The following is a 16,916-nucleotide window of genomic DNA, read 5'->3' on the forward strand; positions in this document are numbered from 1 at the left end:
TCCAATCAAGCCTATAATGTGATTACAAAGACATTGTTTTGGTTGAACATGTGACGACATTCTAGTTTTACATCTGCAAAGCTATCAGAATTTTTTTTTTAAAGAAAGATAATTCAATCTTCAGAATTGTATTGCAAAGTGTGGAATGGAGAGTTCCAGTTAAACTTTCAAGCCTAGCCAAAATGACACTATGTAACACATACATTATGTTCTTACTATTTCCTGTACTTTGGATTGGGAGCTCTTATTTTTGACCTGGTGATTTTTTCCCAACTCGGGATAACACACAGCTTGGAAGGTAAGAGGAATCACAGAGATGGTGAGCCCAATTCCTGCATGTTGGTGAAGTGTTGCACCTTATCTTCCAGATGTTGTTGTACACAGTACTTGGGGGTGGGGGTAGGGGGGAAGCACCTACTGAAATCTGGGCTCAAACAAGAGACTCATAGATTCATTCCTCAGGATGTATTGAGCTAATTGAAGGGAATCATGACAGGCTACTTAAGGGAATCAATCCATTGGCTTAAGCGGAGATAAAAAGTCAGCCAAAGATTATATAATTAGCTTGTGTTCAACACAACATGGTGACACAGTTCCAGTACAATAAGCAAAGGCATGATTTGTCTTGACTGTAAAGCTGCATGCTGTTCACGAGGCCAAGGACAATGTTAATTTGGCTAAACCAGCAATTTGCCTAAACCAGTACAAGGCATTGTTTTATACTTGTACAATGCCTTTGTACAAGTATAAAACATTACAATTCTCCACAGTGATTAGATACCTCTTTAGATTTTATGACATCAGGATATATAAGGCAGCTGTAACATGCATCAAATGTATACCCGAGACATTACATTCAAAGTAAGTCGCCAAATGACAGTGCAGAATTATTTAAAGATGCTTTGTAGCTGATGTCTATTAAAACTCCATTCATCAGAGAAAAGACCCACAGCAGAAAATGACAACTACAGTGACACCTTTACATCCTCTGCCTCCAGATCCAATTGATATTATTACAAGTTAGCAGTTGTACAGCATAAAACAAATTGTACAAGTCACATTGTAAACTCCACAATGGAAACATTTCCTTTACATCCCCAGATGAAAAGCAACAACTTGCATTTTTAGATTGCTTTAAACCCATTTAAAAATGTCCTAGGACGCTTCAAGTTAGCAAACAAGATTTGATTGAGCCACCTAGGAAAATGCTAAAACGCCAATGATGAAATATATGGGAGTCTAAAGTAGTTTAGATTTAGATTTTTAGATTTAGAGATACAGCACGGAAACAGGCCCTTCGGCCCACCGGGTCCGCGCCGCCCAGCGATCCCCGCACATTAACACTATCTTACACACACTAGGGACAATTTTTACATTTGCCCAGCCAATTAACCTACATAGTGTCTTAGAGGTGGAGGAGGGAGTGAGACAGAAACTTTAGGGAGGCAACTGCAGCGTTTAGACTGGGTCAGTACTGAGAGGAGTAAGAATAGAGAGAAGCCCAGCAAGATTAGCTCCCATTGGCCTAGCTGGGAGGGGATGCAAATGAGAGAGGATGAAGCTACTGGGGTTGATACTTCTGAGGAGAGATTGGCACAGAGAGTGATTACAGGATTATCCATGGGTGGGGCAAGCATGGGGTGGTTGCAGAACGATAAATTCATCAAGGGGAGATGACCTGGTTGAGGTAAAGATTTGGGAGGCAGCCTTCACAACAGGTAAAAATTGAAAGGAGGTTAACTATGAGAGAAGAACAGCAAAGAAATGAGATATTTCAATTCTGATATAGGTGAGATATCCTCTGTGGTCAAATGCCCCGTGGATAATCACTCTTGAGATTCAGATACAACAAATGATTTTTTGAGTAAGCAAAGTTCAGCAGGTTAGTTCCTTAAGTGGAGAAAAAGGAAAACAAAAATCAAATGCAACTTAGAACTTTCATGTTTTTATGTAAAAAGGATAAGATTTTTATTTCACTTCGTTGCATTGCTACTAGAAGTAGAAAGAGTAAAAATGAAACAATTCCAACATTAACATACCTGCACTGGCTCCCAAACCTCCTTGATTTCCCATCATTGCTTGATTACCCATCACTTGCTGTGACACTACAGCAAATGGACTAATGTTTCGTATTGGTGGGAATTGTCCTGCACTTGTCTGACCCTGCATATGGATTTCCAGTCCTGCATTTCGACCTTGTTGCTGTCTGCCTGGTTGCACAGCTCGAGGGTTGTTGAAAGCTGCAGTTTGAGTTAAAACAAAAACATGTGCATTGGTGAAGAACTATTAAACATTTACCTGTAAACTGCTTTAAGCAATTTTGGCTCATGATATGACAAATGCATATGGTCCTTTATTTGCTGACAATAATGGCGAGTACATGGTTGGACATAAATGCCACATCTATTTCAGACGAGGGAAGATTTACAGTAAATAGGAAGACTAGGAAACTACTCTCTAAAATGCATCTACGATGGCATTGGCTCCCAGTTCACCACTGGAGTGCAATGACTAGCACAGGGTTGCAGTATTTTGCAGTAGGTACAAAGTTAACCAAAAATGTGTTAATTCATAAATGCTTGAAAAACATTAGCATACTTTTCCATTAACTTATAAACATAGGTGTCCATTGTTGGCGAGGGATGTTCCAGAGTCCAGTACAATTATCTGTGAAAGTGGCTGGCATCTTTAACCACCGTTTACTTGGCATCAATGTTAAAATGGTACATTTCCCACATCAAAACAATAAGCAAATCTTAAAAGTAAATCTTTGCAAAAGGACTTGGGATGTGGAAAGGCCCTGTGTAGGCGCAATTCTTGCTTGAAGCATCATGCGGCCTGCTGAAGCTCTTGCTGATATCTTCAGAGCTGCTGTATTTGGGCGCCAATGCTTACTGACTGGCTGCTGGTTTCTTCTGTTTCCACAGCCTTGATGGAAGATGCTGCTTCTAGGGTGATACTTTTTCAGTTACTTTTCAGTAGGCTAGGAAGTACCCAATTTCACCCAAGTTACAGTGAAAACATAAAACTGAAAAATTGTTCAGACTTTCTATTAATCTGGGAAAAAGCTGAATGGGAGGGGCCAAAGGACCTGGGGTGCTGATGTTCTGCCAAAATGTAGGATCGACAGGTTTGACCCTCTGACAACTTTTTCAGTCAGAGAGTTGTGAATCTGTGGAATTCTCTGCCTCAGAAGGCAGTGGAGGCCAATTCTCTGAATGCATTCAAGAGAGAGCTAGATAGAGCTCTTAAGGATAGCGGAGTCAGGGGGCATGGGGAGAAGGCAGGAGCGGGGTACTGATTGAGAATGATCAGCCATGATCACATTGAATGGCGGTGCTGGCTCGAAGGGCCGAATGGCCTCCTCCTGCACCTATTGTCTATTGACTTTGTGGTAGATAGGATACAGAACTCGAAGTGTGTATTCCCAAATGCAGAGTCAACTCGTCAAGAATGTCACGGAGGAGCAGAGGCATTTTATGTAATGTGAAGTTAGCTGTTGCTTTGCACATGCCAGACAATTTTCAAACCAAGTTAAATGTGAATGTTATCGGGTCCTGCTGCCTGCAAGGTCTGAGTTATTATCTGAGACAACTACCAAAGGAGATGATGACTATAGCCGAGGTCAGGACATTAACACAGCTGAAGGTGGTGGGTCTTGGATGCAGCTCTTGATTTATTCTTGCAATGACATCCTTGGGCCATAATTGTTGGTCTCTGCAACTTCAACCTATTTCCCATGTACCAGGTGTGACTGAAATCAATGGAAAACTTTCTCCTCGTCCTCACTGACCAAACTTTGCAAGGTTCTTTCACAGTACAACCTTTCAAAAGCTGCCTCAATGTCAAGCCTGCCATCGCCAGGATTCAGCTTGTACCCATATTTGGACCAAGCCTGTAACGAGGTTAGAATAGAGCTGATGGAATCCAAACTGAGTTAGTTACTGCTGCAGAACATCTGCTCAAGAACAAAGTTTCTCGAGCAAATCATTCTGCCCATATTTAAGATCAGACTCTAAGGTCAACTTGCTTATCGTGGACAAAACACTCAATTCTGAAGAAGGGTCTCGACCCCAAAACGGCCCCCATTCCTTCTCTCCAGAGATGCTGCCTGTCCCGCTGAGTTACTCCAGCATTTTGTGTCTACACTCTCAATTTTCTGTGTTATCAAGAAAAATCTTGCACATTGATCCCAATAGTTGTGATCGGTTCTGAAGCATAATCTGCAGCAGTGCATGTTTTATTTTGTCGGGGTCTATGGTCTTTACTGGGTCCTGTGGACTTGGTTGCTGTTTCTTCATTCAGATTAGTTTGTCATTCAGTATACACCAGAGTGCAATGAAATTCATGGTTTGCATGAAGCTCAAGAGTAAGCAATATTCATAATAATGATAGCTATAACAGTAAATATGACAGTTTCAAAGCAGCCGAAAGGTGCAAAGATTGTAGTGCAAACTGAAGTCATGCAAAAATAATGGAGTGGGGGGTGGAGGGGAGGATAAGGGGGATTGAGTGGGGGTGAGGGTGCTAGACCAATATACTACAGGAGAGGCTTTGGGTCCACGGCTCGCTCTGGCTGCAGTGCTGGCGCCACGGGGCTGAGGTGAGTGGCTCCCTCTCCCCTTTCCTGTCCCCGCTCTACGAGGAATGGGCCCAACAGGTCCACATGGTCTAGTATATATATATTCTATCTACTAAAACTCAGATCTTGTGAATATATGTATGAATATATGTATGTATGAATATATATGTATATATCTGTGATTTCGGCAAAACGGTGAACCGTAGCGCCATGATTTTTGCACCGCCTTAATCACCACGCTGAACGCTGGTGGAAAATGATATTTTTATTTAATTCGGTCGTATATTTTTTAAGTTACAGAGGTTTTAAAGTTAAAACATTTTATTTCTAACCCTTTTATTGAAGGCCTTCAGCGTGTGACGTCACAATGCCCCTGTGAGATGAGCTCACGCTGCCCCCCCTCCTAATGATTTATTGAAGGTTTTCAGCGTGGCGCTGCTGTGCGTCTGTGCGTATGACGTCAGCACGCACGCGCGTCCTCTCCTCACTCGCACCAACAACATGGACGTCCTTAGCGGAGCCGCCCGTCCGCGATCACCGGCTCCCCTCTCCTCTCTCCCCTTGCTTCTCTCCCCTTGCTTCTCTCCTCTCTCCCACACCCTGGAGACCCTCTCCCCGCTATTGCACGGACCCAGCGCGCCGCCGCCCTATCCGTCTCCAGTAGTCCGGGCTCGGCCACGCCACAGTAACGGCCGCGCTCCGCAGCTCCCTCCTCCTCCCTGCACGATCAGTAAGTGCTTTTCGCCGGGACAACAGGGGGGGGGGGCTGGTAGAGAAAGGGGGGTGGGGGAAAGAGGGGTACTGGGAAAAGGGGAGGTCGTGGGGAAAGGGGGGTGTGGGGAGAGTAAGAGTGGGGCTGGGGGAGGAGAGAGTGGGGGGTGTGGGAATCCCCCTTCCCTCCCTTCCTCCCCCCCTCCCCCCCCCCTCCACCCCTTATCAAACGATTTCTTGCCACGTTCAGCATGTGACATCACAATGGGACCCGCCTGAGTGACGGCCATTGAGGTGGGGGGCTCACCATGCCGGCCAGGGGTGGGACCCGCCAGAGTGACGGTCAATGAGGGGGGGGGCTCACGATGCCGGCGGGGGTGGGACCCGCCAGAGTGACGGCCAATGGGGGGGGGGGTTCACGATGCCGACGGGGGTGGGACCCGCCAGAGTGACGTCCCACTTGCGGGGAGCACCGCCAATTTAAAAAAAAATCTTCAAAATTTTCCTTCCATCCAACTCGACGCCCGATTGGTCCGGGTCCCACGTGGGGGGAGCGCTGCCCATTTTAAAAAAAAGGGTTTCGATCAAGAGCGATGCCCCATTGGTCCACGCCCCATGTGAAAAGGGGGGAGGAGAGGGGCTTCGCAACCGCTCTTCCCATGCTCCCGCCCAAGGACCCGCTCTCCACTCTCTGCCAACGGGTCTTGGGGAGAGGGGTTTATTAAAGTGATGACAAAAGTAGGCATGAAGTATGTTTGCAACATGTATATGAGAATGGAAGCAGATAAGAAAATATACCATTTGCTAATTTTATATATTAATTTGAGGATTTCAAAAGCTAATCTTATGAATTGGGTTTATAATGAGACAAGTATTACCATTAACTAAAGTGATAAAGAAAATTAATGGTGTATGATAGCAGTACTTTGAAATTAAAAGGTCAGCAAATCAGGATTCACGTACGAATAAATATGCAATTCAATTTAACTCTCCTGACTTTAGAATGGAGATCGCATAAAAGAATTGGGTTTCAACATTAAATAATTTGATGCCATTCATCTTAACAAGCCCCCAGAAGTGTAGTTTTATGACAGCCAGGACAATATAGAGGTGACACCTAAGACCAACTCAAGCCAAACTGAAACAGTGAGGGAAAATATATCAGGTGGAGAGACAAGAAATTGCAGATGCTGGAACCTGGAGCAAAGAAAAAAACAAAACGCTGGAGGAACTCAGTGGCTTGAGCAGCAGCATTCGTGATGGATGGAAAAATAAATGGTTTACATTTTGGGTCGAGACACTGCATCAAGAATATAATATAAAAGATCTTTTAGGTAGTATAGTCATGCTATGCATGTAAGATTTGTCCAAAACATAATAAATTCAAAATTGTTATAATTCCTACTTTGAACAGCAGATGGCGATCATACTGTTCCTGCATGTTCCACTACTTCCCCAACAAATTGTTAGATGGAACTGCATTTTTGTACAGCACTGTATGACCAGTGAGACCAGATGTAGATGCAAATTCATCACAGTGAAGCTTCAGAACTGTTTAATTTAGATTCAACGTGGAAACATGTCCTTCGTTTCACCAAGTCCGCACCGGCCAGCAATCCCCGTACACTAGCACTATCCTACACACTCGGGACAACTTACAATTTTACCAAAGCCAATAAAACCTACAAACCTGACCGTCTTTGGAGTGGGAGGAAACCGGAGCACCTAGAGAAAACCCACACGGTCACAGGGGAAAACGTACAGACTCCATAAGGACAGCACCGGTAGTCAGGATCGAACCTGGGTCTCTGATGGTGTAAGGCAGCAACTCTACTGCTGCGCGACATTTAAGAAAATTATATTAAATAGCACGAGTCGTCAGATTTGATCCAGGCTACATCCTTGCTTCACATTTGAAGTCAGCACCTGTAAAAAAATCACCTTTGCCAACAGATCTTCAAAACCTAATGTTTGCCCATGTTTTTCACAATGTTTCTTTGCAAGGGAAGGAGTAGAGGGTTACTGTTGAAAGGGGAGAGGTCAGAAGCAGGGAGTAAAGGATTATTGTTGATTGGGAGTGGGGGGGTGGGTCAGAAGGAGGGGTAGAGAATACTATAGGAGGAGCCAGCGCTGCCCTCGCAGCTGCGGCTTGCCTGCAGTCCGTTTGTCTTTTGTGTTTTTTGTTGTTTTTGTCTTCATTGTAGTTTAAATATGATGTAATGTTTGTGGTTGTGTGTTATGTGGGGGGGGGTGGGAACTGTAACATTATCTCTCCCGAACGGAGACGCGACCTTTGTTTTCTGGGCCGTGTCTCCGTTCCCGCTGCGGCCTACCATTGGCCATGCACCTGGAGCTGGCGGCCTCTGGGTGGGTCCACCTGGGCTCTGGTTCGCAGATCCCGCGGCCCGGACTCACCACCTGCGGCGCTGGCTGCCTTCGGATGCTGCGGGAGCGGTTGCGACTCATCTCCGGAGGCTTCGGCGCGGGCCGCCTGGACGTTGGAAGCCCGCAGGCCCCTGGATGGGGGCCGACATCTGGAGCTCCGGCAGCGGCAGCTTCTTTGCCCGCCCCGAATTGCGGGGCTTGGGTCGGCCCGCCGCGGACCTTTCACCGGTCCGGCGCGGCGCTTCAATGTCGAGAGCCCCGACCGCCCCGATGTGGCAACTCCAACAGCCTGACCGCGGGAGAAGACGGCAGGGGAAGAGAAAAATACATTCTGGCCTTCCATCACAGTGAGGAGGTGACTGGAGGAGACTCACTGTGATGGATGTTTCTTTTGTTTGGTGTTGGTTTATGATTGTATGTGTTATTGCATATTTTTATTGCTTATTCTTATTGGTCTTATTGTTGAACTGCGGGTAATTTTTCATTTCACTGCACATTTATGTGTATGTGACAAATAAATTGACTATTGAAAGTTGATCATTTGGCCTGTTGCCTACTCTCCCATTCAATGAGATCATGACTGACCTTCCATCACAACATCTTCCTACCTTATCTCCCGTTCCTTGATATCTCCAACGTTCAAAAACCCATCAGTATTTGTTCTGAGTGTACCCCATGTGCATCTCCACACTCTTGCCAGAGCAGAGAATTACAAAGATTCACTCACCCTGCAAGTTCTAAAAATCTCTTCATTTCAGTATGCTCCCCCACCCCCCCCCCCCCACCTCTCGTTCTGCTCGTTGACTCGGGTTGGGCAGTTCATTGACTGAGGGAATAGTTAATAGCAGCCAGCTTGAAGTTCAGCTCAGCTTCATCCATTTTGTGCGCGCTGACTAACAAATATGGTGAAGCTAAAGCGGTAGTGATTCAGTGTAAAGTAGAAGGTAACTGTTCATTTTCCATGACGCTCCTTGCAGCACCATGACAAAATTAATATACATTTTTAATACTCCTTGTGTTATTGAACTTGAACACAGAGACTGAAATCTTTGTACAAATTAATGGTGGCAGTCAGTTGAACCCTCTTGCTGGGGGGATTGTAGCGCTGAAGATTTAACACAAACCAGACCATGAATTGCCGGGCCCACAAGCCAAAATAAAATCAGGTGATGAGAAGGATTGCAAAGTCCAGACAGGGTTCCCTATGATGCAGTAAAAAATAAGTTTGCTGGCTGGGAAATTTGACAAACCCAACACAACTCGACATGAATATTAAAAGCTGTGCACTATAAATGTCGAAAACTAAAAATATAAACAGAAAATGCAAGAAACATGGTATCTGTATAGAGAAACAGTTAACACTTTCATCAATAACCTTTTCATCAACACAGAACATTAAGGCTGGTTCTGTCTCCAAGCCGACTGCATGTCGTGCTGAGTATTTCCAGTATTTTCAGATTTATGCTTTAAATGTTGGAAATTATTTTTGGAAAGGAGTGGCAGAGCTGACTAAAGAGAATGTGGAAGACAGGAGCAGCAGTAAGTGAGGAAGCCAACAATGCCAAGATACCCATACCTAATCTCACCAATATCAATAGACAATAGGTGCAGGAGGAGGCCATTCAGCCCTTCGAGCCAGCACCGCCATTCAATGTGATCATGGCTGATCATTCTCAATCAGTACCTCGTTCCTGCTTTCTCCCCATACCCCCTGACTCCGCTATCCTTAAGAGCTCTATCTAGCTCCCTCTTGAATGTATTCAGAGAATTGGCCTCCACTGCCTTCTGAGGCAGAGAATTCCACAGGTTCACAACTCTGACTAAAAAGGTTTTTCCTCATCTCTGTTCTAAATGGCCTACCCCTTATTCTTAAACTGCGGCCCCTGGTTCTGGACTCCACCAACATTGGGAACATGTTTCCTGCCTCTAACGTGTTCAACCCCTTAATAATCTTATACGTTTCGATAATGGTCTATTGTCTATTGTAAGGCAGTAACTCTACTGCTGCCCCAAGACATGCTCCACACTTTGAAGGCCAAAACAATATAGATCAATATAATGCAAATTACGTGTGAAACTTACCATTTTGTAACATCCCAGATAATGGGCTCGGCGCTCCAAGTGGTGATGCAGAGACATTTCCGTTGCCTATTTGCAGCAGGTCTTGGAAGATGGTCTGCTTGTCAACTGGTCCGCTGGCAGGAACTGTCTTCATGTCTGGGAAAAGCTGCTGTATCTGACTGTTCTGCAGGTCATCAAGAATTTCTTCTAAGTTATCCAAGTCACTGCTGATCTGCTGTCAACAACAAGGCCAATTACCGCCCATAAATTTTGTGTCCAAGCCCAATCAGTGGATACTAATTAAGTATCACGGCCTGTTTAATCATTTTAAAAATGATCTCATGCCTCCCGGCCCAAATCTCTCTCCCTTCGCTCAAGGAGGAGGAATATCTGTTGGGGGTGAGAAACCATGGCCACAGGACCCAGCCCCATCCACCTTTGCATAAAATGCAAAGATCTAATGACTTAAAGAGGCACCTCAGAGAGCCTTGATCCCCATCAGCTGTCAACACACATTACGCTGGCATGTACAACAAGTAAAGAAATAAGAACTCTTCTTATAAATATTAGATTAAATTTAGGGAATCAATTAAAAAAGATACCCCTTAAGTGAATTACTTATCAGTAATCCACTAAAATACTTGCCATCAAAAATAGTTTAAGTACAATTTTTATCTCAAAGGAATTATCTTTCAATTCATTATGACATATGCAATACAGTTTGAGAACCTACAAGCTAGGAATGGGCTGCTCTGCCCATCAACTCAATTCTGGCATTAAAGAACAATATGGTTGATCTGACTGTAACATCAACTCCATATTCCTGCTTATTCAGGGTAACATTTCACTTAAGGTGCATCAGGAATCTATACCCCTCTACATTAGAAATACTCAAAGATATTCCTCCCTTTGAAGGAGAGAGTTCCAAAGAATCTTGACCTTGAAGGGAACAAAAGTCTAATCTCTCATGGCACCTTTTTATGTAATTGCACATCTATATACTAAAACTCTCGTTTGTTATCTTGTTTGTGATTGAACTTCAGCCAAAACAGTACACGATAGCGTGACAATTTTAGGCCCACCTTACTCACCATTGTCACTTTAGTGATAATGCAAGTAGTTTTATTGAAATCGGTGTTATATTTTTAAAGTTATTCACATTTTAAAGTTTAAAAGGAGGGGAGGAGGGAGGGGGGAAGGGGGGGAATGGGGGAGAAGGGAGAGGGTAGGGGGGAAGGGAGGGGAGTGGAGTAGGGGAGGACAGGGTGCTGCACCAATGCAGGAGAGGTTTGGGCCCAACCACTTTATCTAGTCTTTTTTAAAAATATGTCTGGTTCTAAATTTCTAGAGTTTAGAAGGATGAGAGGGGATCTTATAGAAACATCAAAATTATAAAAGGACTGGACAAGCTAGATGCAGGAAAAATGTTCCCAACGTTGGGCGAGTCCAGAACCAGGGGCCACTGTCTTAGAATAAAGGGGAGGCCATTTAAAACTGAGGTGAGAAAAAACTTTTTCACCCAGAGAGTTGTGAATTTGTGGAATTCTCTGCCAAAGAGGGCCGTGGAAGCCAAATCACTGAATGGATTTAAGAGTTAGATAGAGTTCTAGGGGCTAGTGGAATCAAGGGATATGGGGAGAAGGCAGGCACGGGTTATTGATTGGGGATGATCAGCCATGATCACAATGAATGGTGGTGCTGGCTCGAAGGGCCGAATGGCCTCCTCCTGCACCTATTTTCTATGTTTCTATGTTTAAATGGTCGCATATGACAAATCAATATTTTCCACTTCCGCCCTTTCAAGAATACTCAGGATCTTCAATGAGTGAATAGTAAGCTTTAAGTTCTACTATATTTTAAATTTATGAAATTATTTTCCTGATTTGTCTCTAAAGGGATGTTGCACATTAGATTTACAAAACTCAAGATATGCTCAATTTACAAGGAAGTATATGCAGTGATCACGTATACAGGAACGGGAAGCTGCAACAGTCACAGGTATTATTGATTTAACTTTGATTAAGGTTAAGCATGTAAGGCTTAAATCAAGATTGCCTTCTTGGGAAGTTGATGATTGAATGTTATGTTCGACAGGTGCATGTACATTGCTGAGGTGAGGCCTTCTGGAAAACAAGGGAACTAGGAGAACGTGGGTGTCATTCCAAAGAGTGCAGTTGTAGAAAGATGACAATGTAGCATCTGCTTCTAGAGATTACAAGTTAACCTATTTTTACATTATTAATTATTCCCAGGTTGGCCATTTTAGCCATGAACTTCAATATAATTCATGATAATGTGAAGAATAAATGAATTGGTGCATGTGATCGACAGACAACACGACAGAAAATTTCCAATGACAGAACTAAATTGGTTCTCTTTCACTTGCAGAATAACCCCTTCATCAGCAATTTTAATGAGACTTGGTATCCACATCATTCTGTGTATTAGATGTACATCCTCCAGCCCATTGGAATCTTTAATCTTACTCCAAATCAACACTATCTACACAACCCTCATATTTACTCCTCCTTCACAGAACAGACTTTTATACCAGATCCCTTTTCACTTTGTTGTTAGGCAATCCTGTGAAGAAGCCACACAGATTAGATCTGCTATGTTTATGTCATCAGCCATTCTTAGGCATAGTGACGATAGAATGTCTATGACCTTTAACTGTATGGGCAGCTATAAGATCAGTTATATTGTCAGAGTAGACGTCACACAAAAAAACCCTCTGAAGCTACATTACTTCTAAACACCTTAGTGGGTAACAACCAGCAGGTACAGAATAAATCACAAATCTTCAACAGGGTGAATTTACATTAGAATCTTGCAGAATTTCCAAATTAAAGACAAATTAAAATATTTTATAAAAATTAAGTTGCCAGGGTGACTCCTGAACAAAGTGGCAAGCTATTCAATACCAGCACAGGCACACAGTTGACATATTTGTTGTTCTAATTGCGAAATTTAACACAATACCTGATACGTTGACTTGCGTGTGGAGCTAGGATTCCTTGCCCAACAGTTCTGCACCTGCATCACCAATCTCTACTCTTGAGAGCTTTGTTGTGCATCACTGCAGCCCTCTTAACAAATTCAACCAGGTTGAGTGAGTGCCAGACAAAGCATGTGCCCTGGCATTCTCAAAACATATCATGAAACTAATCGTTGCTTTCAGCTCCCTGTACACAGGCCATTATCACCATCAGTCGGAGATTGCTCATTAAATGGGCTACGCTGGATCTTTGACTTGTCATGTAGAAGGCTATTGGCAGAAAGATCATGCACCATAAAAAGCGAAGGGGGGAAAAGGATGAAACTTGATCCAAATCTGATTTTGTGACTTTTGCATGAATGTTCAGCATGATACAAGTAATAAATTGTATGATAACAAAAGCCACTGACCGAGAAGCGGTAATATTTGGCTTCAGAGATATTATAAAATCTGTTTTATTAATAAAAAGGAAATCAAAAGGCCGAACAGGTGCTTTTCATTTCAGCTCAGCCAGAAGACTTAAATTTATCTTTATTGTAGCTTGTAGAACCACTGCAGATAAATGAAAAAAAGAAGAGAATGTAATGAGCACAGAGAGACCCAGGAGTAAAATATGGGAAAGAAATAAGATAAGCTAATAAAATGCTGATGTACGAGAGCAATGAAATACAGCAATGTGCTTTCTCTCAATGTGGGAAAACATCCCAAAGAGTTTCACAGGTGCAATCAGACAAAAAGATAGCAGGATGTATGATGACAAGGCTTGGACTTAGTGCCAGTTTTTGAGCAACTGTTAAAAGAACAGCAAGGAAGAGACATCTAGAGAGAGAATTTTCAAATTGAGGACCTGTGTAAAAGGTGCTGTAGCCACTAAATATATGAGGGGACATTCTATGTTGGAAAATTTCACCATATTGCAATATGGGAATGTCAGCAGGGAGTGTTGGAATGGTCGAAGCAGCAGGAAAGACATTCTTGGCATAGAGGGAGTAGGAAAGACATTCTTGCCATAGAGGGAGTACAGAGAAGGTTCACCAGATTGATTCCTGGGATGGCAGGACTTTCATATGAAGAAAGACTGGATAGACTCAGCTTGTACTCGCTGGAATTTAGAAGATTGAGGGGGGATCTTATAGAAACTTACAAAATTCTTAAGGGGTTGGACAGGCTAGATGCAGGAAGATTGTTCCCGATGTTGGGAGAAGTCCAGAACAAGGGGTCACAGTTTAAGGATAAGGGGGAAGTCTTTTAGGACCAAGATGAGAATGTTTTTTTCCACACCGAGAGTGGTGAATCTGTGGAATTCTCTGCCACAGAGGGTAGTTGAGGCCATATTTAAGAGGGAGTTAGATGTGGCCCTTGTGGCTAAAGGGATCAGGGGGTATGGAGAGAAGGCAGGTACAGGATACTGAGTTGGATGATCAGCCATGATCATATTGAATGGCGGTGCAGGCTCGAAGGGCCGAATGGCCTACTCCTGCACCTATTTTCTATGTTTCTATGAAAACAAAGCATTGGAAAGGGAGTCACTGTTGAAGAAACACTTATTGTCACAACCTGGCAAGAAATACACGATTGGGCCACTTTCAAGGAACTATGTACTAGCACCCCAAGGTACAAGTCTCACTGCTCTATAACACTCCCTAAGGTCCTGCCATTCATTTGTACATCTTAACCCTGTTTCAACTCCTCTAAATGCTTCACCTGTACTTCTCTGCATTAAATTCCATCTGTCATCCCCTTGCCAACTTTCCCAGTTGATCTAGATCCTCTTCTGACGGGAGGCAAACCTTGTTGCTGACCACTATATCACCAATTTTGGTGGCATCTACAAACTTAATCACGCCACCTACATTCTCTGCCAAATCGGTAACACACACAGCACACCAGTAGTTACAGATCTGAAAAGCAATCCACCACTTCCACTCTGTCTCCTACCACCAAGTCAATTGACTATTTATCCTGGATTCCATGTATTCTACCTGTCCAGAACAATCTCGCAAGAGGGATTGCATCAAAAGCCTTATGAGAGTTCATTTATAGATGTAAATGGCCCTTGAAAATATTATTGTTCCTTGTATGTGTACATACTTGGCCAATAAACCTATTCATTCATTTGGAACATTTCAGACAGAAAGATTTGAATAGGATCTTTACAACTTGGAAATTAAAATAATGACTTCAAAAAAATTCATGCTTTAATATAAAATTATATCGCACCTGTTCTGATGGCTCAAAATTCATTTCCTTCTCAGACTTGATTGCTGTTTTAGTGCTCATGCAGGGATCCAACTTGCTATCCATCCACTCGATTTTAGGTTTAATATTATGCATACTTGTGTCGTCCTTATCCAGTAAGTATCGAAGTAGTGCATTTTCTTTTCTCTTCGGGCTCATTTGTTCCTGTTTATTAGGTATTTCTCCACCAGGAATTGAACTGCCCATGTCCTGGTTGTGTTCCTTACCTGTGGCCTCTGCTGTCAGCTTTGCCAAATCTACAGGAGAAGTGCTGTCCTGCAGGAGCCTGTGCAAAATTTTGTGTTTTTCTTTCAGCGAGGGCCCATGTGACGCAGAGGTGTTGGTTGTGGATGATGTCACTGCTGAAGTAGACAGTAATCCTAATGAATTGCCTGCAGAGTCTTTCATTGAATCTCCAAGAGTACTTGGCAAAGGGGAAGCTTCCACTTGATCTGATTTGGTGATCAGTAACTGTAGGAGTTTGGTATGTCCTTTGCCATCATGCCCTCGGCCTTGGCCATCAGTCCTTTCGCCGCCACCAAATGGATTTAAGTTACTTTCATTGCCATTTTTCTGTTCACCAGAAAGTCCACTTTCTGACTGCCCAGTTGCAACTTCAGTTGGTCCCGGCTCACCGAACAACCCAAAGGAATCTTTGGAGTCTGCGCTCCCTTTTTTAGTGAGCGAAGAACTGGTGTTTCCAGGAGAATTTTGCAAAGTCACCATTTTCAGTTCGGGTGATGCTCCATGTCCTTCACTGAGGGCTTGAAGTGCATTAAGGGAGCTGCTGGAGTAGCTATGGCTATTCCCCGTGCTGCTACAAACCCCGACTGGAGAATGCAAGTTTCCTACGGGAGAAAACTGATTTGCTGAGATGCGAGGGCTTCCAACCATCCCGGGACTTCCACGATGTCTGGGAGAAAGCATGGAGTTCTTTTGCCCAGCAGTCACACCTGGACTACTTCTTGATGGGCTGCCCATTTTGAGTGCATAGTTACTACCCTGAGGAGTGGCTGCTTGCATGCTTGATCCATGGTTTATTCCACCTGCAACAAACCTGTTTCCTGGCATTTGTCCCATACCTGTTTGCTCTTTCAGACCATTCATTGCAAAACTTGAACTGCTGTTCATTGCCATCTCTTGACCTGTTGTTGCAGCTGAAACACCTGCCCTGGCTGGACTACTGGAATTTGGATTCAATGGCTTTACCATTCCTGGTCCAGTTGATTCCTGATTCATCCCACAGACATTTTGCTCTCTGCAGTTTTAAAGAAAAGATACAAGTCATACCACTGCAATTAAAATATCAAACACATACATTTATACAGGATCAATGGAGAGGAGGGATGAAGGTGACTGTGGGCATTGGAAAGGCATGATGATGTTTGAGGCACCCAAGGGAGAATGGTCATAAGCAGCAAGTTTATTTTAAACATAAAAGGCACCTAGCAGTAGCAAAACCTCAGCTTTGGACAACATCACTTCACTAAGTTCCATTGACCATTTGCTGAAGCACACCTCACATTCATTGTGAAGGCCTGGTCTAGAAGGTTAAATCTCTTGGGATCCAGGGTGAGCTGGGTAATTAGATATAAAATTGACTTGAAGATAAGAAAGAGGGCTGAGGTAGAAGGCAGTTTTTCCAGACTGTAGACTGTGACGTTTCCATGTTGCATAGCTTTAAGGCTTTTCGAATCTATCATCTGCTTCTATGCGAGGGTCCAACACCACCCCTGGGTCACGTTGATGCATGCAAATGCTGCATGGGTCACACCAACCCGAGGTGCATGGTGCACATCCAAGCAACTCCTTGTACGGGCATGTCACTTGCATAGAGAACATGGAAGTAATATTGCAAACTTCAAATTACACAAAGTACAGTGCAATCCAATGAACTTCTGTGGAGTTGTACATAAAAATAGCGCTCTCTGTAACAGAAGG

The 16,916-nt window shown here is 43.5% G+C and overlaps 1 protein-coding gene across 18 annotated transcripts in view; it reads right to left on the bottom strand.

Annotated features, from left to right (window-relative positions):
• Positions 1-16,916, bottom strand: part of ncoa2 (nuclear receptor coactivator 2) — a 244,572-nt gene that overhangs the window by 29,594 nt on the left and 198,062 nt on the right. For 15 of the 18 annotated variants that reach the window (XM_078398135.1, XM_078398134.1, XM_078398129.1 and 12 more), the window contains 3 exons: positions 14,958-16,233; positions 9,761-9,974; positions 2,040-2,240 (listed from right to left, as the gene is read on the bottom strand). In XM_078398135.1, coding sequence (XP_078254261.1) covers positions 2,040-2,240; positions 9,761-9,974; positions 14,958-16,233 — 1,691 coding nt within the window. The remainder of the gene's footprint in view (positions 1-2,039; positions 2,241-9,760; positions 9,975-14,957; positions 16,234-16,916) is intronic. The other 3 variants (XM_078398146.1, XM_078398143.1, XM_078398144.1) reach the window with 2 other exon arrangements.

Source organism: Rhinoraja longicauda, chromosome 4 (assembly GCF_053455715.1).
Source record: "Rhinoraja longicauda isolate Sanriku21f chromosome 4, sRhiLon1.1, whole genome shotgun sequence".
Lineage (NCBI taxonomy): Eukaryota > Metazoa > Chordata > Chondrichthyes > Rajiformes > Arhynchobatidae > Rhinoraja > Rhinoraja longicauda.